This window comes from Zophobas morio, unplaced genomic scaffold, assembly GCF_036711695.1.
Source record: "Zophobas morio isolate AGI-343-1 ecotype UQ-CSIRO unplaced genomic scaffold, CSIRO_AGI_Zmor_V1 ptg000017l, whole genome shotgun sequence".
NCBI lineage: Eukaryota > Metazoa > Arthropoda > Insecta > Coleoptera > Tenebrionidae > Zophobas > Zophobas morio.
Genome location: NW_026972122.1, coordinates 8,462,661 through 8,488,095, shown reverse-complemented (window position 1 = coordinate 8,488,095; position 25,435 = coordinate 8,462,661). Strand labels below are relative to the sequence as shown.

At 33.7% G+C, this 25,435-nt stretch overlaps 2 protein-coding genes across 7 annotated transcripts in view; one reads left to right on the top strand and one right to left on the bottom strand.

Annotated features, from left to right (window-relative positions):
- Window positions 1–25,435, top strand: part of LOC135130537 (diacylglycerol kinase eta) — a 408,323-nt gene that overhangs the window by 307,598 nt on the left and 75,290 nt on the right. For all 6 annotated transcript variants that reach the window (XM_064057935.1, XM_064057934.1, XM_064057932.1 and 3 more), the window contains 2 exons: window positions 11,452–11,532; window positions 17,515–17,657. In XM_064057935.1, the coding sequence (XP_063914005.1) occupies window positions 11,452–11,532; window positions 17,515–17,657 (224 nt within the window). The remainder of the gene's footprint in view (window positions 1–11,451; window positions 11,533–17,514; window positions 17,658–25,435) is intronic.
- Window positions 1–25,435, bottom strand: part of LOC135130538 (uncharacterized) — a 280,120-nt gene that overhangs the window by 219,118 nt on the left and 35,567 nt on the right. The window lies entirely within an intron of this gene.

Genomic DNA, 25,435 nt, shown 5'->3' with positions numbered 1-25,435 from the left:
ATTCAAGGGATACTGATGGTCTTGGCTGTCAATTAAATGTTTTACCGGCAACAAAAATTTAGGGGTAGATGTCAAACTTTCGGTAGAATCAGAAGATCTAATCGTTTTAACCTGTTTAAGTAAAAAATCTAATAGATTATCTTCGACAATTGTATCATCAGTTGTTTGTCGTTTATTATTTAAAGAACTTTCGGTATTAGGTGTAGATCTATTCACAGCAGCTACGCAATTTTCAACTATAGCGCCAGGGCGATCTTGAGCAAAATGACCAGAAAGTTTAAAACTATAGTTTGTGTTGTCATGTTTAAGAACTATGATTGCACGAAGATCAAGAGATTCATTGGGTTGTACATGTCTCTGACGACGAAAACTCACCTGTTTAATTGTGCAAAACGTCTTCTCATGTGAACATTTCTTTATCTAACTAGGTAGACGTTTCAAGAAATATTGTTGCACAATTGAAAAGTATGTATGTATATTAAATTCAAAATTGGGATAAATGCCATCTCTTACGGAGATCTTAGTAGGGCCCCCCACTTGACCCAAACCTTGGAAGCAGTAAAACGCAGACAAGAGAAGCAAAGATAAAGTTTGTATTTTATTCTGTAAGTCCAGAGTCTCGCAACCGTGACGAATGTGAGCGTTTGTGGCGTTTTTCTTTTCCCATTGTGCTAAGGAAAATGTATTAGAACCCTAAAAGAGAATAATTAACAGTACCTGAAAAGTGTCTGCAAGCGGGAACGTGCTACGTGAAAGCGCACAAATGCAATAATGAAGCGCAGCGCCAACTAGAGTCTAAAAATAGAAGTCGAAATCGCGGTTATTCAAAGAACGTGATCAGTTTTACTACCTAGTTAGATAAAGAAATGTTCAGATGAGAAGACGTTTTACACAATTAGAAAAATGCAATATCTAACATTAACGTTTTTGGCAATAATTATCAACAACAGTGAATTGAATATAAGGAACGAACTCGCCAAATCGAATTTTTAGTAAGGAGCAAAATTCCTATCAGGACCCACACAAATCATTGACCGTGATTTCATTTCTCATAACTTCTCACACTTAAATCAACGTCATAAAAACCACGTAAATAAAACAATTCAAAATTATACAAAGAGCTAATTTGCCACAAATATTGAAAAGACATGAATCCTAATTTATAACACTAAACACCAACTCAGCGCTAGAGCATTGTTTTGGCTGAAAACTTTAAATAACAAGTAATAATAACACAATTGAAATTGTTTTGATTCTGAGTACAATAATGTTTTTCTTTGTTTTAATTTACATAGTTATCTACGTGTAACGAGAAAACAATATCAGTTATGATGTTATGAAACAAACAAGTTTCTTCAACTCCTAAAAGACATTGTTGTTTTTTACTAAGACCAACAGAAAACTATCTATAGAAGAAGGTTATAAAAAGACACTTCAGTGAGAAGGTGCTTGTTTTTCTTTATAAAATCGGACAAATTTAATTAAAAAGTTATATAAAATCACATTCATAGTCAAAGTTATTATCAACAACGTGCTATAAAATGATTCATTTCTGACGAATTTCAATTATTTATTTTCAGTTGCAAGTTTAATGCATTATATGTTTAAAAACTGCGTATGATATTAACAACGGCCTTAAATTACAACAAATAAAAAATGCTAAATCTATGCACCTCAAAAACTTGGCAAAAATGTTTTAAAAACTTGCGTCATAAATTATACCTCAAGGAAGTTTAATTCTTCGAGGTGGTAATAAGGAGTTACTTAAGGCGAAATTTATTTCCCAAGTTATTTTTGAAGTTTCAGCACCCTTCGGCACCCTCTCTGCAATCTATATGAAAATGACTAGAAATGATGACATTTTTACCAAATGTTTCCAAAACATCTCTTGCTTTCCAACTCTGATTTTACAGAAAGCAATTTAAGTAGGATATTAGCCACATCGGCGTAATCTCCGCAAAGTTTCAGAAATGCTTGTTTCAATACCAAATTTAGTTTTACTGGTGGTGTCGGCAGACGATTATTAGCTCCAGTCGACGACTTTTTGCCTACAAGAAACTTATTTTAATTGAATACTAATAGCGGGTCCCTTGTTTTAAATTAAACTGAACAGAATTACAAACGCGGTTGCTTTGATATTAGAGCAAATAACGTTCAGGGTTGACAGTACGCAGACGTGGTTTTCTTTATTAAATAATTCATCAACTAGAGTTAATATATTATGCGACGAACTCCGCTCAGAATAAAATTAACAAAGTGGTAAATGTATTTCGATCTGTGTAAGTTCGTATTGACATATTATCTTTATATATTATTTATAAAGACGTTTATCACACAGTGTTTGTTTTTCTACTACCTGCGTTTCTATCATCATAAATTATTTATAACTGTTTGTCTTGACTTTTTCCTCGAAATACATTAAAATTGATAAGATATAAATACGGCGTTTGTTGTAATATAAACCGAAAACCTATTTTCACGTTTTGTATAAATTTTGACAATTTAGAAAAAAGTATTGTGTAAAGATATACACGTCGTCGTTCACGTCCGTTTTAATCACTCACGTTGTTAATTGCCTCGGAAGCGCATCTAAAAATAATGTCCACAATCTTGATACAAAGTATCTCGTGATACAAATAACTACTAAAAGCTTTTACCTTGCGACTCTGTAGCAGTTGTTCTTTTGTTTCTATTTTCCAATGTTTGTGGGTAGACTTCTGACCTATTTTAGTCTTTCCTCAACTAATGCTACCTATTTGCATCCACTTCGTTGTGAGTTGAAACATTCGCAATACAATTATTCGACTCTCATTAGTTTCATATTTCTTTCGATTAAACTGAGTCTTATGAGTTATGACATTTTCTTTCCTTTCAAAACTCCCCAATAACGAAACGATGCTACAGTTCTAGAAGCACAATTGTGAACGCCCACACATCTAATGTTATTAAAATCCTAAATAAAAATGACCATATCGGGCGATCAATATAATTTGTGATCAAGTCTTCCTTAGAAACAATTTAGCACGTAGGTGATTAAACCACACTGATAAAAGAATGGCGGACAATTTCAATAAGATTTTTATGGTATCTCTGCATTATTGTTTATGTGGTTAACATCTTTTGTTATTTTAACCACCAATTCTTCCAAATTATTGGCACGTGTATTACAAATCTTATAGTTAGATTTGCCGCTCTAAATGTGGTATAGTTCTTGTAGGGATTTGCTTCACTGTGGTTTCTTTAAAAAATGATAAAATTTGATTTTGTGAACTTTTACTTCTGATACTTTTACACATTAAACCAAATATAAATCATACCAGTAACAGTGTAAGAAACACTGAAAATGACATTATGTACTTTTTTTGGCACTCTGTATATTTTTAGACATACTTGTAGTAGTAATACAGTTCCATCACCCAGACTCCGCCACTGCATTTGATTATTTTCTGTATTTCACGTTTGAAAATGTTCCAATCAACATGCTAAAAACAAAATAATGGTGTGTATTGTTCTTGAGTTAATCAATAAACATAGATAATAAATAAAAAGTTTATGCAACAATCGGACCTGGGCGATGTTCACGTTACAAATCCGAAGCACACTGTTAGCTGACGAATAACTAGTATAAAAGATTGCTAGTCAATTTCTATTTTTTTGCGCAAAAACGCATCATAAAAACTTCAGGGTGGATTCATAAACCACAACTACAGGTGTATGCTATTTTATAAAGTTGAATTTCTGCTTACTATAAGAACGTCATAACACTGTTGGTGGAAATGATGAGGCAAATTTTAGTTGGCGCCTTTCCATATACATGATATTTATAACATACATATAAAAATTAACAAAAATCCAATCGAAATAGACAGACGGGAAATGGGAGACGGAATTACACTCGGGATTTGTTTTTAACTATTGTAATACCCAAAGATCCCGCCTGAAATTGACATGTGAAACAAAAAAGAAAGCCCGCGAAAAATTCAAAAATTGAAAATTTGGCCTTGGCCGTGATTGTCTAACAAGATGGAACCCTACGTTGTATTTTTGGGAAATGGTGGAATGCGTTCAGATGCAAATGGTGGACCCCAAGGTTGGAAAAGTACCGCAAAATAAAACACAAAATTTATGGAGGACACAAAATTATTTATTCCTCCACTGACAAAAAAAAGAAGAACCAAGAAAATGTGCGACTAAGTTGCACAGGTGAAAGACCTTCTTAGTGAATGAATTTTAAATGAAATCAAATTAAACAAATATCACAAATTGAATAAAAACAAAGCCAAATCTGAAGGAAAGTAACTGGATGCAAATACACAAGTTATTGCAGACGTGTGGCGGCAAATTTAAAATTATGGCAGTCAACAAAAACGCCAAATTTTAATAAACAAACTATGCAGGAGCAGCGGCATCAGAGCGCTGTAAGAGTGTGGCGATCAACTATGTCAATTTCATTCTAGAACACAGCAAAAATACCCATAGGGGACGTTGTATCACGGGCGGAGTTTGGGGCTCCCGATCGTGGCTGTTCTCCCCCCACGACGGTGATTCTATCTATGGCAAGCACTGCCGCACAGCAATTCTCTATTACGAACAAGCCGTTACGGCCGCAGACTCGCAGTTGGGTCTCGATTATTGGGCCAAGTCGACAGCGTTACGTCATCTTGACCGCCCCTGAATTATATTCTAACCTGCATCTGTGTACAGATAGGGCGATAAATCTCGCCAGCTCGACTAAGAACCGCGCACTCCGCTTCTGCCATGTCTTTCGGTGTTATTTACCTCAATTCCATTTTAAATGTTCAATTTCTATGCCTCTGATAATAACGACAACTTAACAAGTCTTAAAGTTTCAAAAAGGGCAATAAACAACATTTAAATTCGCCATACAATCTTTTGAAATTTTAAACAAAAAATAATTCTTATTTGAGATTAAGATTGGACATCAGATAATTTATGTGATGGAAACATTCATCAACAAAATATTTACATAAAAAAAACTAGCAAAGATTTATGAAAACAAAAGATCTGGTGTAAAATAAACTTGTGCAAATAAAAATATTACGTGAGGTTAAAACTGCAGAGCATGGAAATTTACGTTCAATTAAAATTATACAACACAGAAAATTACTGAGGTTAAAATTGTGATGAGATTATTTGCCACACTTTATCAACGATTCAAATATAGAATTTACATTATAGTTAAATTATGTCTTGATCCAAGTGATTGGTTACTTAAAACAATTAGCTTTGAGAGTTTATAATATCGTGCAATGCTTACTCCAAACAAAACACATAATAAATAAACACGTAAATATCCAGTCAGCGTTGCCAGGAATAAGCGCCTCGGTGATGTAATTTTTAGCGTTGCGGGGAAATGCCTCAGTGATGTAATTTTTAACGTTGCGAGCAAATGCCTCGGTGATGTAATCAGTCTTTAATGTTGGGAGGATACTTTTAAAAATATCTAGATACAGATTGTTTTCGATTGTTTCGAAATGTATCTAGATACAGATACAAGAAAACAGATACTTTTTGAAGCTTTGGCGAATAAAATAACTGAAAACATGTTTATGTATTTTGTATGTATTGTTTAATGAATTTTTTAAAATTAACAACATTTCGAACGTATTGTCACTTAAATTATTTCTTTTTAAGGTCAGAATTTGGTTTCCGCTACTAAACACCCGTTCCACAGGTGCAGAAGAAGGGATTGTGGTATTAAATAATTAAAAAATAAACATTTTACTGTAGCATAGTTATTCAAGACTGAATAATATTTTCTTTTATCCTGCAAATAGGCCATCGCTTCGCTGTTTGATGTGTGGCAAATTGTGCAATATTTATTACGTACGCTTAAAAAGAATATTTTTTTGTTTTTATTCCCATACTACAGTATCCATTCAAATTGTGTTTGAGTATATCTAATAATTATCTCCAGCATTAAAATTAATATATCAAAAGAATACGGGAAATGATTATTCTATGCTGAAGGTCTGTTGTCGGCAACCTGTCATAAATTATTATCCTTCAATATCGACTTACGATGTTTTTATAACCATGTCCGGTAATCGTCTATCCTGGTGCGGCAGGTATATACATTTTAGGAAGAATTGCTGGTTCCGTTTAAAGCTAAATAAGTACAATTTTTTAGAAAGGTATTTAAACACCTTATAGGATCAAAGGCTGCCTGACAGACCGGAATCACCAGGGTCCAAATTTAAATTTTCAGATTTTTGTGAAACTCATTTTATTTTAATCTCGTTTCACGATTTCTGAGAATATATCACGATAAATTATTCTACCGAGGGTTGTAAAAATATTAATTTTATTGCCCAAGATTTACACTTAAACATAATCGGCACATTCTAGGGCAAAACGGACCTGCCAAGCCCGCCTCGCGTTAGGTCCAACAATGAAAAAGTGAAGAAATAACACATGTGGCAACAGGAAAAGATGCTACATTTGTCTGAAAAATAAAAGTATAAAACAGCAACAAATATGCGAATTATGCGAGAGAAATGTATGTATTGAACATTCGATTAGTCGATTACAGAACTAATTTGTGCTAATTGAAAAAATTAATCATCATGTAACACCCAATTATTATTTTCTAAAAATAATAACATACCTTAAACAAATATTTTTACTATTAAAATTACTCTTATTTAATAAAACAAATACAACCAGCGGGCCTACCGGACCCGGGTTGCTCAGGTACACAGACAAAATGCATTGCCCCGATAAGTGTAAAACGCAGTGAACAGTGCATTGTGGTTTATGGTTTTTAAAATACCATCTTACCATGGCTTAGATTTATTACCCCACATCACAGGATTATATTAAAAGATGTATAAGTACTGAAGGCTAGAATGTAGGAAATATTGGTATTTAAAATGTGAAAATTTCCCTGACAAAACACTGTTAGTGGACCTCTTACCTCTATTTTTGTTTATGTGATCAAAATCACCAACATGAAGTATCAAAAATTACTACTAGTATAACTCAACTAATAACTACTGAAAAAAAAGTGAAATAAAAAATGTATCTGTATCTGCGCCATTAATTTTGTATCTAGATACAGATATTTTGTGCTTAAATTCGATTTTATCTAGATACAGATACTAGATACCCAAAAATGTATCTAGATACTTTATTTAGATACAAGTATCTAGATACTGCCCAACACTGGTTGTGAGGAAATGCCTCGTTGATGTAATGATGATAACGATGATAATAACGATGATAACTGCCTAAGGGAATAAATTATTTTAACTGCATAACTGCCGTAAATGAACTATTAGCAATCTTGTGTGAAGAATTAAGAAGCGTTATAATTTAACATTTACGTATTAGCATCCAGAAACTTTACAAACAATGAATTAAATTTACACGGGTTGGAGTCGTTCAAAAATTCGCCTTTTTCAATTAGAAAGCCGCAAGAATTAGCTGCGCGTATTGGGGAAAACTGGGCGCCCTTTTATTAACTACCAAACCAACTAATTTAACCTAGCTAACTTACAGCGTCTTTTTCACCATGCTCCCACACACAGAACCAAAACAATAATAACGACGCTTTCACCATGGTTCGCCATGCCGCCATCTTGTCTACCAACCAACCCTCTAACTAAAATCCCTCAGCGAACTACCAACTACCACAAAAAGAACTAAACATGCACAAAGCCTATGTTTAACGATTTTTTTTTTGAATTTTTTTTTTAAATTCAAATTATTCAAATGTGAATGTGAACGAAAATTTTGCTTCGCTATTCAAGCTAAAAACAATGGCGTTTACACAATTTCAACATTTCTACCCCTTCTCAAGATATTAGGCTGCGGAATTTTAATTGAGAGACCATGTCTACAGCACTGAAAAAAGTAAAATTAATTCACGTTCATGAATCATGGATTATAGAAAAATGATCTTTCTTAGACTTTTGTTTGTGTTACCTGTGGAACATGCTAACCAATAATAAATTGAGTTCTTTATTTTTGTTATAAAACTATTTTGCCTGTTAAAGCAAATTGTCAAGTTTGTTGTTTTTTTAACATTATTATTGATTTTAGTTTCTATAAACTAATGTAAGCACAAGCAAAAATACCTCGTATAAAACTTCCTCTCTTGAATTTACCCAACAAGTATTAAAATATATATTTAAATTCCGTATATAGGCACTACAATATTCGTTTATTGACATACAAAAATCATATAACAACTTGCGAAACTTTATAAATAATGCAAAAAGGAAGTGTTGTAATAGAATAGGGTCCATCCGGCTAAAGACTGCTGCTACGTTTTCTCGACGACTCATAACCCCTAGAATACGAAAAAATAGCTCTCCCGTAGCCTACTTTTAACAACTGATACAAAACAAACACAATTAATCAACTATATACATATAAATTTGATGAAGGCAAGGCTGAGCTTGCCACCGCCCACCGCCCAAAGCGATAATTTATGTGTTCCTTTAAGTCGATAACAAAAACATTTGCGCCCCAAAGTCTAGGAATACACTAACTTGGTGTTTCATCATTTGAAAAAAGTTTTTGAAAATATACCTTCAAACTTGTACTACGTCAGTCCTTCAGAAAAAAACTGGTCTTGACAGGTTCAAAAATAGCAATTCATAATCATGATTAACCATATCAATTGCTTTTAGAACAATCAAGATAAATGACATCTAGTTGACTGAAGTCACTCATTGTTGATCTGCCTGTAAAAAATTCGTGCTATCTAACAGTCAATAAGCCTTTTAGCTAAAAACACAATTGTTTGGAGACTATTGACTCCAGAACCTTAGAAAAGTAAATATATGGATCTGTAATAATGTAAAGATATCCACCTTTTCTGAAAATTGGGACAACTATAGAAAGTTTCCACATGTCAGGAAAGCAAGAAATCGTGACGCTGAGTAGCGTACTGCACCCTACACTTATTAGATTTGTTAAGGGAAGTTGGAAGAGAAGTATTTTCAATCAGAATGTAATATTTTCATCACCTATGTTTAGAAACCAATATCTCAATTATTTATAGAAACTTCTGGACGCGGTTTTCACCACTGTTTTCAAGTCACAAAATTCTGTAAAAATTTTGTCTTAAATGAGATAAGTAAAAAGCAGCTTTATTAACCTCGTATACAAGAATTTTGGAAAAAATCTCATAAGTTATCATTATTTGTTGGAGTTGATGAAGTTTTTCATTCTGCAGTGAGTGTCCGGTGTAAATGAATTATTTTTAACTTCCGGACAAAGACTTCGATGAGATACAATTTGCGATATGAGATTTTACCCGATCCTCACTTTTAGAAGTTTCCTAAATAGATTTATGTGTTTTTTACTGATTTGTTCGTCGTTATACCCGGATGTGTGTTACTGTTGGCATTTCCCAACCGTGAATCAAAACCAATTCATCTAATTGTAGCGAAGTTTAACGTAGCAAAATATTAGTGGCATTCACAACATCGAGGTATTGTCAAATTCAGATTGAATGCGAATCGGATCCGAATTTTCTGCTTTGTAAAATCCGTAATCTGCATATGAATCGGGGTCTACATCTGCATCGTTGCTTCGTTTGAATTTAGTCTACATTTGGATAATTAATGTACTTGAATGTGGATCCCTACCCGGAACCGAAACACTTATCTTTAGAAAAATATATTAACTTCTAATGTCTACGTTTACTTATACAATAAATAAAAGTACCTAAAAACTAAATTGCAAAAACGTATTAACGAGTGCAAACGATGTGACGTCAAGTAAAGTTATTGATAAATAATTTCACCTAATTAAATATTTGGGTACTTGACCTACGCACGTGGCGCATGTTGAAATTCTAAACACAGCTTTTGAAAAAGCTGCATTTCGATTTTTCGCTCACAGTATGTCTCGTTAAAAGCCCGAGTTCCAGCAAACTCTTGTTTTTCTTGTTTTTCCTGATGAACTTTAAGACAACAAGCACGTCTAATTCGGGATTCGACAACAGGTTTTACTTTCCCATCGAATCGTTTACTCAAAGAACTAGAGTGGAAAGAAAAATCGGCACGATTATGTGGCTCTCGGTTCCATCCATAAAGCTGATTTATAGAAAGGTAGTGAAGTAGAATTTATAGTTCGAAAAACGTCACGCATTAGGCGAACCGATATTTTCCAGCCAAATTGTATTATTTACTCGTTTGTTTCCCAAACACGCGGTTTACTCTCATTTCTAATTTTACCAAAAACAATTTCCTGCTTTAATAGTCTACACTTCCCCTGACTTGAAAACACTTTAATGATACCTATTTGTGTTTCACTAATAATTGTTATTTACATTACAAGTGAGAAAAAGCATAATTGCCACACGAGCGTGTAATTTGCTTGCAACTTGTTAGGGTAATAATGATAATTAAGTGCGTTCATTTAAAATTACTGCGCTAGTGAATCAAGCTGTTCTGTAATTCAAATGAGTCGAGTGAGTAAAATTTGAAAGAAAGATTATTCAAAGTAATGTTTCTTTTGTTTTTAAGTGCTCATTATCCACAGTACAATTTTAATGATGTTGTAAAAATATAAAGAAATAAAAGGAAATGTAACCCTATTATATAACGTCTTTATTAAAGATCCTCATTAATATAATAAATAAGCTTTTGTAACAAATTACCACTTTTTATAAAACGTAATAAAAACAAACGTTTGCAGTCCAAAACAAAACAGCTACTTCGGGATTTAGTATAGAAAAATAAAAAGTGTCAATAAATCTGAAATGAAATTATTCAGGAGGATCAAAATACCATTTCGTATGGAATATTGACATTTAATGAAATGTGATAAAATTTTTATAGCTCATGCAGGGATCAAATTCGAAATTTGAGTGCTCTCATCGTAGGTAAAACGACGTCGGGATATTTAATACCCACAATATTGAAGAGGATGACCCAGAAAGATTCAAATATCCATTAATATAATGGACATAACCCTGATAACGACCTTAATTGAAGTGACCCTAACAGGATAATTTTATAATCTAAATTGGATATTTTTTAATTAAATTTCACGATGCGCTGACACGAACACGTCAACACCGTTTAGTTTTAAAATTTAAATGATATCACGGAATCAATAATGTCAAAATTTTAATACAGCGTGCTAAAACTTTATTGCATTGTTACCTTGTTCATCACCACACTTCCTGCTACCTGTCTTTCAAAGCTAATTCGAGGTAATTACGTATTGTATTCACTGCTTTCGTGAGACATTTCTCTGCTGCCACATTTACTTCGAGAAAATATTTTTCTCGGAATTCGTGCGAACTGATCCCGAATGGAATATAAAAGAAATTCCTCTATTTAATATCGTCGTTCTTAAATTAAAATTCGTACAATAACACCGTTAAAATTAAATTTCTTTTTTAAGACTGTATTGATTTACGGTCCATTTAATTTTAAGTACCTCCTCTAAAAGTATTACTTTTTTCAGGCTGTGATTTTCGATGAAATCGAACTCACCGACCTGTGCCTAGCTGAGTGTTCAACCAAAAACGTCAATCACAGTTTTCAGGTGAGTGTTTTGAGCGTTGCATGAATTTTTTATGGAAGCATAGATTCTGTTACTGCGTTTACAAAATAAAAATACCGAGTCTCTTTTGTATTCGTGGAATTTTATTATTCGAGTTCGCTGAAACTGCATTAAATTGTACGTTCAGATAAGGAAAAAAATGTAGCGAACACAAAAACGGTGCTGTATTTAGAACAACGAGCAAATAAACAATGGAATGTTTATTTGTTTGTGATTAGATAAATATAATGTTAGGAATAATATAATATATACCCCACTATCATACAGCGTCCATATACGGGCGCTCTATGCACATCCATTGTTATTTCCCTTACAGGCTTAATAAGAGTCCCGGTAGGGGTACAAATTAACTTAATCTAGATAATACAAATAAATCCATAAAATTAAATAAAATAAATATTCGAGTTTTATATAATAATAATTGTTCTATTCTTTCTGCTTGCCTTAGTTCCCTTATCTTCCATACTCTTTCATCCAGTCCAGTCCTCTTCCATCCTCGTTTAGCACTTCTTCCCTACTTTCCTCCGATTCTCTCAATCCTTCACATCCTTCCAACATATGCTCTATTGTTTCTCCCTCTCTCTAACATATCCTACAACTTCTGTCAGTTTCATCCATCCAAAAATTATTCTCTTTCTCTTCATTTCCACACCTAAATCTCGCCATCATTCTTTTCTCCTTTATACTCTCTCTGTGTGTGTACTTTGGTACTTCATCCTTTACTATTTTTCGATACTCTGCATTACATCTAGACTCCGATATTCTCAATCTGCGTTCTTGCTTATCTATATCCTTATCTCTTACACTCAGTTCTTCTTTCATATTCCTTTCCATTTCCCTCATTCTCTCTGTTTCTTCACATGCATATCCCTTTCCTTCATAATACTTGTCTCTCTTGTTCCAAGCATGTTTTCCCCCTTCCTTTCTTGTTTCTTTCCAATATTCTTGCAATATTTTACAATCACCTCTCTCACTTAAATTCTCTTTAAATCCAAACGCCCCTTTATCCGCTTCCACTCTCATTTTCTCCCTTTTTGTTTCTTCTCTCGCTATATACCCCAGTGAATACTTTTCCAATACCAATATCCATTTTAAGTATTTTTCTTGCACTCTCTCTATTTCTTCATCCTCCATCCCCAAATCTCAGCTCCGTACATAAATACACTTTTGATCAAACTATCAAACATCATCATTCTTCTCTTATAATCATGTCCAAATTTTCCTTCTCCTATTCCCCATACTATTCCTATCACTTTGTTCGCTTTTCGGACCATTTCTTGAATATGTGCCCCATCTGAGTTATTGCTCCTTTAATGTATATCCTCAGTATTGGAATTCTTTCACCTGTTCAATCTTCTTCCCTCTCCATGCCCATTCTCCCTTCTCCTTTCTTAATTTCTTCCCAAACGCCACAATTTTTGTTTTTTCCACATTCACTTCCATTTCCTTTTTTTGTACGTACTTCTCGAAACTTTTAATCATTGTTTTCATTTTTTCTCTTTTCTTTGCCACAATCACCAAATCATCTGCGTACGCCAACGACCACACTATCTCTTTGCCCACTACCACCCCTCCTGTCTGCGCTTTTCTGAACATTTCAGCTATATCTCCTAGATAAGCTGCAAACAACGCGGGGCTGAGTGGACATCCGTGTCTCACTCCTCTATTTGTATAAAAACTCTCGCTCTCTATTCCATTCACTCTTACCTTACTTGGTGTTTCTTCACATACTTCTTCCATTTTCGTTCATCTACTCCCTTTCCCCTTAAATACTCCCACATTTTCTCTCTATTCACGCTATGAAACGCTGCTTTGAAATATATAAACAATGCGTACATTCGTCCACCCTCTTTCCTTATTTCTCTTCCCACTAAATGCCGCAGGATGTACACGTTGTCCATAGTACCTCTTCCTTTCCTAAACCCTGTCTGACCGTCTGGTAACATACCCCTTGCTTCCATCTCTTTCGTAACCTCTACTTAGTATCATTGCGTATATCTTGTATGCCGTATTGAGCAAGGTGATCCTTCGGTAGTTCTTCACATCTCTTTTTTGCCCCTTTTTAAATAATGGGATTATTATACTTTCTCTCCACTCCCTAGGAAAACCTTTTCCCTTCCAGACTCCATCTACCACTTCCCATGTCCTTTCTTTCACTCCTTCTGTCCCTAACATCCACGCTTCGTTCTGGATTCCATCCCCTCCTGGTGCCTTTCCTCTTTTCAGTCTTTCAATCTGTCTTCCTATTTCATCTTCTGTTATTTCCGAACCTCTCCACATTCCTACGTCGTTGTGATTCCTTTATTTATTTTGCAGCATTTTTCCTCACAACCCCCCAATAATTCTATAAAGTGTCTTTTCCATTCATGTATTTTGATTTTCCAACTGACTTCAGTCTTCCTTTTCCGTTCTTGGTTTATATATCTCTATACTTTTTCTTCTGTTTTCAGGGACTCTATTGTTTTCTTTTCTTCTTCTTCTCGTTTCTTCTCTTCAAAGTACTCTTCTTTCCTTCCCCTGTTATTCTTCCATTTTCTTAATTTTTCCCTTGTTTTTCTCTTCAACTCACTACATTCTCCGTTCCATCCATTATTCCTCCCTTGCCATATGTATATCTTTCTTTTTTCCGTAGCTTCTACAATTAAGTTGATCAATTCTGCTATCATAGCTTCTATATCTTCTTTTCCTTCGAATTTCTTTTTTCTAGTCTACTTCTGTATCTTTGAATTCCCTCTTCATCCCATATTCTTTTTTCTATTGTTCTTCTTTCGTTTCTTCTCTCTTGTTTTTCATACTCTTGCTTTTTCCTGTGATTTTTATTTCTAGTGGCATGTGGTCTGATTCTACCCTTTTCCCCACTTTGAAACAATCCCATAGTCTATAATTGATTCTCCCCTAGCCCCTACGTACGTCCATTCTCCTTCTTCATCTCCTTCCTTGTTTCCATTCAAAATTTCCCATCCCTTTGCTTTTATTATCTTCCACAATATTTTTCCTTCTTTGTTATTTAGTTTGTCTTTTGATACTCTTTTCTCTCCCTTTTCTTTATCTATTATTCTTGCCCCCTTATCGCCCAGTCTTGCTGTATCCAGCTGTATTACTTTCTTCATTAGTCCGTTTTTATTATTACTTCCCTTTTCCAATTCTTGCATTTCTTTTCGAATTCCCATTACTATTCCCCCGCTTGCTCTCCCCTTTTTCTTTTCCTTTGTCGCCCCTTGACACTCCCACACATATTCTTGTGGTAGTGTCCCTTCAAATTTCTCCCAGTTTTCTCTTTGTACCCATGTCTCTACTAGCCCCACCATATCAAATTTTCCCACGTAGTCTCAGAACTCCTTTTCCTTATTTCGCAACCCTTGGACATTCCAAAAGAGTACCGTCACCCCTTTTTCTCGTAATTCTGTACCAGCTTCCCTTTTTCCGATTTCCCTATCTACATTTTTTATTCCTTTTCCTTTTCCTTTGCCTTGTTTCTTTCCATTTTTTCCTCCTTTTCTTTCTTTTCTTTTGGCTCTTTACTAAAAATTTTCTACCTTCTTGAGCCTGCCCTCTTCTTCATTCCATTCAAAATTTCTGTTATCTACAGTTAACTTTTTATATCCCATTCTTACCATTTTTCCTTTATTTCTCTCTTTTGTTGCCTCTTCTTTTATTTTGACGACCCTTTTAAGTTCTTCATGCTTTTCATTACATTTATTTTCTCTTCTCTATTTTCGAATTCCACTACATAAACTTTCTCTGCAATTTTGTACACGCTTTTAACTTTACTCTCTACTTCGGCTTTCTTTTCTAAAAAATTTGTCACCTTTTCAATTATCTGCGTCTGCTCGCGTGTTCCTATTTCCAATCCCATCATCACTACTTTGTTTCTTCTCTTTTCTCTCTCCATTCGATCTAGTTGACTTTTTACTTCACCTACTCTCTATCCCATTTCTTCTTGAGCTCGCTTCCACTCTTCATGCTTGTCTCTAATTTCTTGATGTTGCTCCTGTAGTGGATCTCTTGCTTGCTTTAATTCTTCTCTTATTGTTTTAAGCTCCTGTTTAAGCTGTGTATTCCATTCCTTTAATAATTGTTTATTACTTTCTCTCATATCATCTCTGATTTGTATCGCAAGTTCGCTGATCATCTTCTTGACCTCCCCCATCTCTATATCTCCTAGATTTTTTTTCTTTATCGTTTGCAGAGGTGATCTTACCGTTATTTTGCTTCTTGGGAAGACCTGCTCGTACTCTTTCGGCGACTCTACTTCTGTATCCCTTTTCTTTCTTTCTGTCCCTTCACTACTCATTACCTCTTTGTGTCTAACTTCCTTCACGGCGAGAGGATATATCCCAGATAAATAAATAAATAAATAAATCCTTTATTGTCCAACAGGATAACCTAATAACAGGACAACAATAATAATTAAGAATATTAAAAACAGAAAACTTAATACATATTTCAATAAGAAAAACTACAATAACAACAAAAATAGAAAAAAAATATATATATATATAACTATAGCAAGGCAGAAGAAAAATACAGTTAACGATGGCTCATAAAGATGTCTTCCACTATAAGTTTTTTAAAACAATTACACATAGTTCTTGATGGAGAGTGGTGGAAAACGTTAGTTCTTGACGGAAAAATGTAGAATGTGTTGACATGTCTTGACGACAATCTTGGCACATTAAACCCGATGGTTGATAAAATGTAGGAACAATCAACTTTGTTGAAAATTAATTTTACCAAGAAATTGGCACAGTTAATGTCCCTCCTTGCAGAAAGAGACGTCATGTTGTGTCGGATTAGCAGACTGTCCATAGGGATTCCTCGTCTCAATTGAGAATTCCCTGCACATCCATTGTATTTTGACCCTTTTTTAAGACCCTAGCTAAGGTAATGTATGCACCTAGTATACATCATGATCACCTACTGAATTGCTTATCAAGCGTCCAGTATACTGCACACAGCATTAAAAGAATTGTTCTTAAAGTGTTGCTACATATCATAAAACGGTTTGTATTGTCTAAAATTTTGCTGTTTTTATTTTCTTAGCGTAAACTTGGAAGTATTGTTCCGACATCTCATAGCTCCTCGAATGTGAAAAAGTAGGTCTCCATTTTCCGTCTGTCTGTCGTTCGTTATCTGTTGACAATTTTATTAGACAGCTAATACCCAAAACTGCTGGACTGATCTACCAAAATGTTTCATATTTTCTGGGCGTCTTATGAGGTTTTGCTTATATCTGTCGTCTATTTGTCTGTCTGTCGTCTGTCTGTATCGCTGTCTCTCTGCTTTAGTGCCCAGAAAAGTTCATTGTGTCTACATAACTACGAGTATATATCAATTTTTTTTAATAACTACCCAAAATTTCCGAAGTGGCTGCTACTTGTGCTACTTGTCAAATTTTTCTAAATAGTGAACTGGATCTTTTTTTTTTAAACAGTGTGTTTTTCTTGGATGAAGAAAATCGTCCGTACGAACCAAAATGATAAAATCAGCTTTATACACACTTGGAGAAAAATGCACGAGAAACATACTTCGCATAACATTCCATCCCGTTTTTGCGTATATATGAATACAAAATGAGATGTTTACTGAATGTGAAGTTCTCCGACTTTTTAATACAGAAGTTGGAGATTATTTATGAAAAAGTTAACAATACACATAACAAACTTTAAAAGACACTCCCTCGAGGAACAGAGTAGCTGGAGCGACAACACGAATAGTGAGAACCAAAAGCTGAGTTCTACATAATGCGGGTTCCATCGACTGACCGACCGGAGAATTCGATGCGATAAAAAAGGCAATGACTGAGAAATGTTTGGCATTTCTCTAACAAAAACGACACTCCAATGTAGTGGAACGACCAACTTCAAAGTTGACTCTAATGAAATAACTCGTAAAGCACTGCCCCGTCAATAAAAGTTTAGTAAAAACTCTTCTCGAATAAAAGTGGATGTTTTTCTCTTCCAGGTGATCACCCCGTTCAGATCCCTGGTGCTGTGCGCCGAGTCTCGCCGCGAGATGGAGGACTGGCTCGGCGCCCTCACTGCCGCCTCCCAGCGCCGCTTCCACGAACCCGACCAGCCAGACTGCCTTTCCGGATACCATCATTGGTATGTACCGATTATTATTAATTATTATTAAACATTTTAATGCGTCCCTTACTTGGTCGTCTGAATATATCGCTGTTTATAATAAAGAAATTTGACGCAATACTATTGCAAATTGGGAACATATTGACAGCGCTGCCCAAAGATGGTTACAGCTGGCCAAAGTTGTTGTAAACAATCTCAACTATAAAACTCCTAACCTAATTTATTTCACTGAATGTAATGTCATAAAAAAAGCAGAAATATTTAGTCGTTTGAATAATTATATTTTTATATGCATATTATGCAGCGTTTTTTATTCCTGAAAATAGGTAATTCGTTCTTAAATTTTCATTTCCGGTAACACTAGGAATGACAACAGCTTTGTTATTTTTTTTTAATGGAACACCCAGTATGGTTTTTAATAAAAGAATGGTTTGTATTTTTTACCACAAAATATTGTAAAATTAATAACAAAAAAATTGTTCATTGAAATAGATGTGTCATTATAAAAATCTAGTGGCCTGAAAAATTAATTAACAACCATGTTTTCATTCGCATAGTTTCATTAAATTTAAATACAAACAATTGCTTTGTTCGACAAAAACCATCATTAAATATAATTGATTGGTTTACAACAGTTAATAAATGTGTAATAACTTCATCTCTCATGTGCACTGAACAAAGCAGCGAGCAGCAATATAATCAAAAATCCAAAAGGATCAATTACTTACTAAACAAACATCGTTCTCTTTCGTTTGTTGTGAACTGCACATGAATTTTTTAAAATCTGAATCCCTAATTCACCCGACTTCAGCAAAAAGTCTTTAAAATGTTAACTTTAAAGTTTGAGGGACAAGTGGCACTCACGAAAGCCGTTCGCTAAGTCCTGGCTTTTCCCTAGAGATTTTCCTAGATAAAGACGTGGTCCAGGGAAATGTTTCAGAGACGAACTGTGTCCTCCCCAAGATGAATGGCCATTGTGCGTCAGCGACGATAATTGCCAAGATAATTTAGTGTTTTCAGTCAAATAAATGAGCGTCCGAATCGATTTTGTATTATCGAAGACGACCCCAAGAACCATGCACTTGACCGCTTCGAAAGGAGCGGCTAGAGAATTTGAATCAAGAACGTCTGTTTAATTGGAGTAAAGACAAGATCTCTTTGTTGTATTATCCGTAATCTGGTAAAATGTTGAACTAAGTGGATTAAAATTGAGATAACTTGCAGATTAGCAAATTAAGCAATAATCCTTATGTACATTTGAATTTGTCTATCAATGTTAAAAATAATTTGAATAATGAATAAAAGGTTTGAAACTAAACGTATATATAAATGTTGAACTAAGTGGATTAAAATTGAGATAACTTGCAGATTAGCAAATTAAGCAATAATCCTTATGTACATTTGAATTTGTCTATCAATGTTAAAAATAATTTGAATAATGAATAAAAGGTTTGAAACTAAACGTATACCTAGAAAATGTATTTATGTATATTCTCGGTTTGTTAAAGTAGAAGGTGAATATTTTAAAAATATATATGCCATTACGGTATATTAAATATGAGTTACGATAAAGAAACCAATGGGACATTAAGTCTCTATTATTAATAAGTTTCTTGTGGAACTCCAGGTGATTATTATTCAATGTTTGAATATTTAATATTAACATCAACTTCATAATATATGAGTTTACCGTCAGTAAATGTATTTTTATGATCTTTTGATCTTTTTTTTTTATCTCGGTTGATTTTGGGGTCCTCAGATACCCAGATCGGTCTCCTTTGGGTTTTTTTGCTATTCGGTCATATTAAAAATACATACCACGTCCAAGAACCACCCTAATGATCTTTTGCCTACTTTAATACATTTACTATAGTTTCTCTAGAACTTCTTTTACCATTCTTTTTCAGATTTGTTTTCCATATCGTAATGTTTTTCCTATTTAGATCTTCCGCGACGCTATTGAGTCATTTTCTTCGTGGTCCTCCTTTTTTTTCCCAACTGGCTTTCCATTTAGCACTACTTTTGTCATTCAGTAGTTTTGCAATCTCTGAACGTGCGTTAGCCACCTTATCCTTATTTTGGGTTCCTTGTATAGCATTAGTCTTAACTGCCGTTTTCTTTTATCTTGACCCAAAAATGTTTTAAACTACGTCTATTTTAAACATACATATTTCCAAAGTTAAACTTTGTGCTCAACTTTTAAGCAAACAGCAAAATACGAAATATATTTAAAATAATAATATGGGACAAGTAAAGACAAACCATTTACTTTTCTAAAGGGCTCTTTGATCAAATTTCATTTGAATTATCCGATATACCCTTTTATGTATTCATGATTCATGAATACATAAAAAAAAATTTGACAGTCTTTGATAATCATTCAAAACCACCACGGTATTTACAACTCGTCATGCACTACATCCTCTTTGATTTTTCCAATTTCTTCTTCTGGAACACCGTCCTCGGGGAGATCTTCCTCTTCTTCCACTGCTTCGTCTACCGACACTCCCAACGTGTTCCTGATCATCATCTCGAAACTCTGCGCAAAATCCGCACTTTCTCTTAACATGAAACCAGATCTAAGAGTAGCCGTCTGGAACAACATCAACGCCAATACTGGTATTTTAGTACTACACTGCACCTATCCAAAGTGCTATACGTGTCTTTGCAAAAATGTTGATGATATCATTACAAAATTTTGCTAAGGGAAAACTCATTTGGAACGTTACATAACTTTTCTAACTACTGGAGGTTCTCATAAAAAAAAATTAAATTCGCGTAATCAAATTTTATAACTTTTCAAGAAAGCTGGAGTTGTTTTAGTGTATTTCAGGGGCGAGGAAAGTTCTGTCGAAATAACCCTCGACCAATGTTTTCCAAATATAACGATATCGTCCGCAAATACATATTCTGTAATATTTACCACCTCCATGTTTCTATATCGTACTATCAATGCTTTTTCTCCTGCTCTTTGCATTGTTTTATTACATCACCCATTACCACATTGATTAGCGTTGGGCTTAATACCCTACCTTGCCTTAATCCATCTTTAGTAAAGAATTCATTTGTCTGCAAACCTCCCATTCTACCACATTTCTTGTTTTTTTTATATACATTTCTAATGCATTTCGTCAATGTTTCGTTTACTCCTCTTTTCTTAAGACTATCCTGGACCACTTTTCTTGGAATACTGTCAAAAGCCTTTTGTAAATCAAGAAAGGCGATATATATACCTCCTACCTGTTCCAAATGCACTCTGTGCTTCATCAATATTAATCTCTTCCTTTAATCTTTTTACTACAATTCTGTCTTCACCACAACGAATACTATTGATCCCAGTAAACACAGTTACGTCGTAGCGATGTTAATGCCAGTTAACTCTGTCTACGATCTTGTTAGCTGTTACATCCCACACTGCGTACATTTGCTTTCCCTGTGCTATGTAATGTAATCAACAGTGACCCATGCTTGTAACATACTGGTGACATCCACATTGTTTCAGACTAGAGACGTGCTCGCTGGTACATCATCATAACGTTGTGTTAGTATGTCGCTAGATTCTCTATATTTTGATGTATCTGTTACGTTTTATTTTAAACGCCAATATAACGTATTAAATGGACATAGACGTTACGTATATATCGCAACATCGTAAACATATGACTCTCAGTATATTTTATTAACATGATTTATGCGATATGAATAGGCATTTCAGAAAGTCTAGTTACCATTTAGGGATATGGATATGGAGAGTAAAATTTAGAGCTTACAGTAAATTATTATTTTATTCAATGTTTGAAAAAATATAATATGTAATAAGTAATAAAATACAAAAATTAATATAAATTCATAATATAAATATATAAATATATATATGATTTCCTAATTCGAAAATAATACAATATAATTTACACTTAAAAAAAGACACAGAAACTATAAACTGTCGTTGTTTTTTCTTTCTTCAGACGTTGACTAGAATGCCTTAGCCACTGTGAGCAGCGTTGTTCTACTTCTTTTTCTATTGCGGAATGGGTCTTCATTGTAATTTCTGCAAAAATAAAAATTGTAATAATTATATTTATTGCAAAAAAAATACCTTCCATAATATTCATTGTTTTTGTCCCAGCCATTTTGGAATTTTCCTACCGAACAAACAAGCTACAGCAAATTCGCTAATTTTTTTTTTTTAATATACGCCCCACATTGTTCTTTTTCCCATTACCACCTATCTGGGACAATAGCAGTTCCTGAAATAAGAAAAAAAGAAAATATTTTTATGTGTATATATCGAGTAACTCTGAAATAAGTTCGGAAAATAAAACCACAAGATCACGAAGTAGAGAAAATTTTAAGTAATTTCTTTTATCTAGTCCTAATTAAGGGGAAAAAATATCAAGATCTACACCTCATTCAGTGCCATTGGTTTTCATCTAAGCAACACACAACAAAAACAAAGAAAAAATTTAGTCACAATGGAAACTGAATAAATCATTGCCGCATCATTTATATTTAACAAGATGTTCCGTATTTGTTTCTTGAAACTGGAGCAGCAATTTAATTACTTTGAATCCGTGTGACAATTAAAGGATTTTTTTTCCGAATCTATTTGGAAGCCACCGCCGTATGTATAACATACAGGGTGCTTCACTATAAGACTTTTCTGCAACCCACTATGTATGTAACCTGTTAAGCCAAATGTGTCATGTTTAGTAGGTTCCTAAAAAGTGTTATAGTATTACAGGCATCTACCTGTATATAATATCCAAAATTATGTTATATGTAAGTACATATAAATATATTTAGTCCAGTCATTTTAGCATAAAAAAGGGATCAACCTCGGAATGAGAGACAATAAGCTGAATTCTTGTATACGCCTTAATTTTGGCGTTCTAAAAGTTGTCTCAAAGTCTCATAAAATCTCGTGTCTGCGTCGTAAGTTATTCAAGGTCAAAGGTCAAGAAAAACTGTTTTTTGCAATTATCTCAGTTTCTATTGCTCCAATGATGTTAACAATTAGTATCGTAATTGTAGAGCACAAAATTTGGGAAAAATTTTATTTGAAATATTTTTTCATGCGCTCAATCGTTTTTGAGATAGAGGACAGTGAGCGCGCAGCGCTCGTCCATACGTACTGTAATGCAATCAACCGTGAATATCTGTGAGTACTACCTTGAATTTTGAATAATTTGTATTATTAATCAATTAATACATTTCATTTAATAACATTTTACATATTTTCAATATATTCATAGACTTATACATACTTACCTACTTTGTGTAATTAAAAAGTCATTTAATGAAATATTTATTGTATATCTCAATTTATTTATATCTTTAAAATGTGTAAGTTTTCAAATACTTATTTTTCTATCATGATTATAACTGGAAGGTCTGGAAACAACAATTCAGGGCACCGAAGATGACGACGATGAAACAGAAATTCCCGAACGTCCAGAAGATGACGGTGAAGAAGAAGAAAATTGATACTTTTGTTCTTTAAATTATTAAAAATTTATAGATTTTCACTGCAATCCAATTTCAATCGTAAGAGATGTACAGCTGCGGAATAAAGATAAAATTAAAATATATTAACTCGTTTTACTTCCTTAAAATTTACTTTGAAAAAATTAATATAACTTTAAGATATATAATAATCTAACCTAAGATATACCTACAATAAATATGTCATTTAAAGAGTTTTTAATTACACAAAGTAGGTAAGTATCATTAAATAAATGTATTGAAAATATGCAAAATGTTATTAAATGCAATGTATTAACTGATAAATAATACAAACTTTTCAAAATTCAAGGTAGTATTCACAGATATTCACGGTTGATTGCATTACAGTATGTATGGATGAACGCTGCGCGCCCACTTCCCTCTATCTCAAAAACGATTAAGTATATCAAAAAATGTTTCGAATAAAATTTGTCCCAAATTTTGTGCTCTACAATTATGATAATAAGTATAACATCATTAGAGCAATAGAAACCGAGATAATCGCAAAATAATGTTTTTCTTGACCTTTGACCTTGAATAACTTACGACGCAGACACGAGATTTTATGAGACTTTTGAGACAACTTTTAGAACGCTAAAATGAAGGTATATATGAAAATTCAGCTTATTATCTCTCATTCCGAGGTTGATCGCTAATTTGTCTGGACTAATTGTATTTTTTTAACTTACAAAGAAACCTGGTTGTTGTAGTAGCCAGAAATAATCTTCTAATTCCTCAAAATTTGTTTACCTGTGGTCTTGGCGGCATATCTTCTATTACTGTTTTCTTTTTAATTTGTCACATTTGATGACGTTTTCATATTGGAGATTTGTTCACTCGTTTCCTTTAGAATTTCTTTTGTTTCGCACATATTTTTTGTATTTGCTTCAAGTCTAGAGTAAAATTATGTTCATTAGCACCTAGTTCATAAAAAATTGCAGTAACATACCTTTGCAACATGTTATGGCAAAGCGCCTCACTTTCAAAAACAATCACCGTAAGTTTTTCAAAATCAGCGGGAGTATCTTCAGTGATTAATGGTGGTATTTCCAGCTTGTCTGAAAAAACTGTTGTTGTTATTTACGTACAGTTATCAAAAACAACAGAAGCATGTAAAAATTAAAATGATTACTTCATTAGAATTATATTAACTTACCTAGTGTAAATTGATCGCACACTGAATGGCACAACTTTCACAAAATTGCATTAGAAATGAAGTGAGTTACGGATTCACGAGAAAGGTTCGATGGTTGTGAACCAAATGGCCAAATGGAATTCGACAGCTTCACTGTGAGTGTGAAGTGCAATAACCATAAATACGGAAAAAAGGGATCGTCCGACTCATAGACAAACCAAACCAACAAAGGTCCGATCGGCTGCACCCCCCAAACATCTGGTGGATAGTAAATGCAGAAGTTGAGCGTTATTTTTTCATTAGATAAAATAAATTTAATAAAATCAAAATTAACCACTCTCTAGTTTTTTTGCTACCCATCATCGCTTTATAAACGTCTTTATAAAATCAAAATTCGACGAATGAACTCTTCAAAACCTTGTCCCGTTTCAGGGACAATGGGCAAAGAATTTTTATGGCTTTGTTTGTGTCGTTGGGTCTTCCCTATATTACCCCAGATGTTTAAGGTGACCAGACGTTCCGATGTGATCGGAACTGTACCGATTTCAATACTCTAATAATTCCGGTTTCAAATTTCGTCCAATAAATGTTCCGATTAAAACATTCGTTCCGTGAATATTCCGATTTCTATAAATCTGATAAGAATAAAGATAAATCCTCGGATAGATCACTAATTTTCACGAATAGTAATTTTATTTTGTGAAAAATTGGGAACAAAACTTGCATCGATACGGTTGTTAGAACTGTTTTAAATGTCAGCAGATGTCAGTACTGTTAGTATATTACAACTAAAAATTTTCAAAGCATTTATATATCAGATTACGATGGAAATGGAAACTAATGTTCCGATTTCGGACTTTTGAAATCTGGTCACCTTACAGATGTTCTATTTATAATTTGCCAAGCAGGTACTTACAAAATAACATTTCAAGTAAACAAGTTTACAGAAATAATTCTTAGAAATTATTACAATGAAAAAAACTTGTCTTTGGTATATTTCTAATAAAGCCGTTGTATTTTTCGCTCTGAATATAATTATTAATTAAGCATTACGAACTCACTGACGAAGGTCACTTTTTAAAGATATGACGACCCACATCTAATTGACCATATAATCTTTAACAATAAATTTCAAATAATACAATAGTGGTTTTTTTAA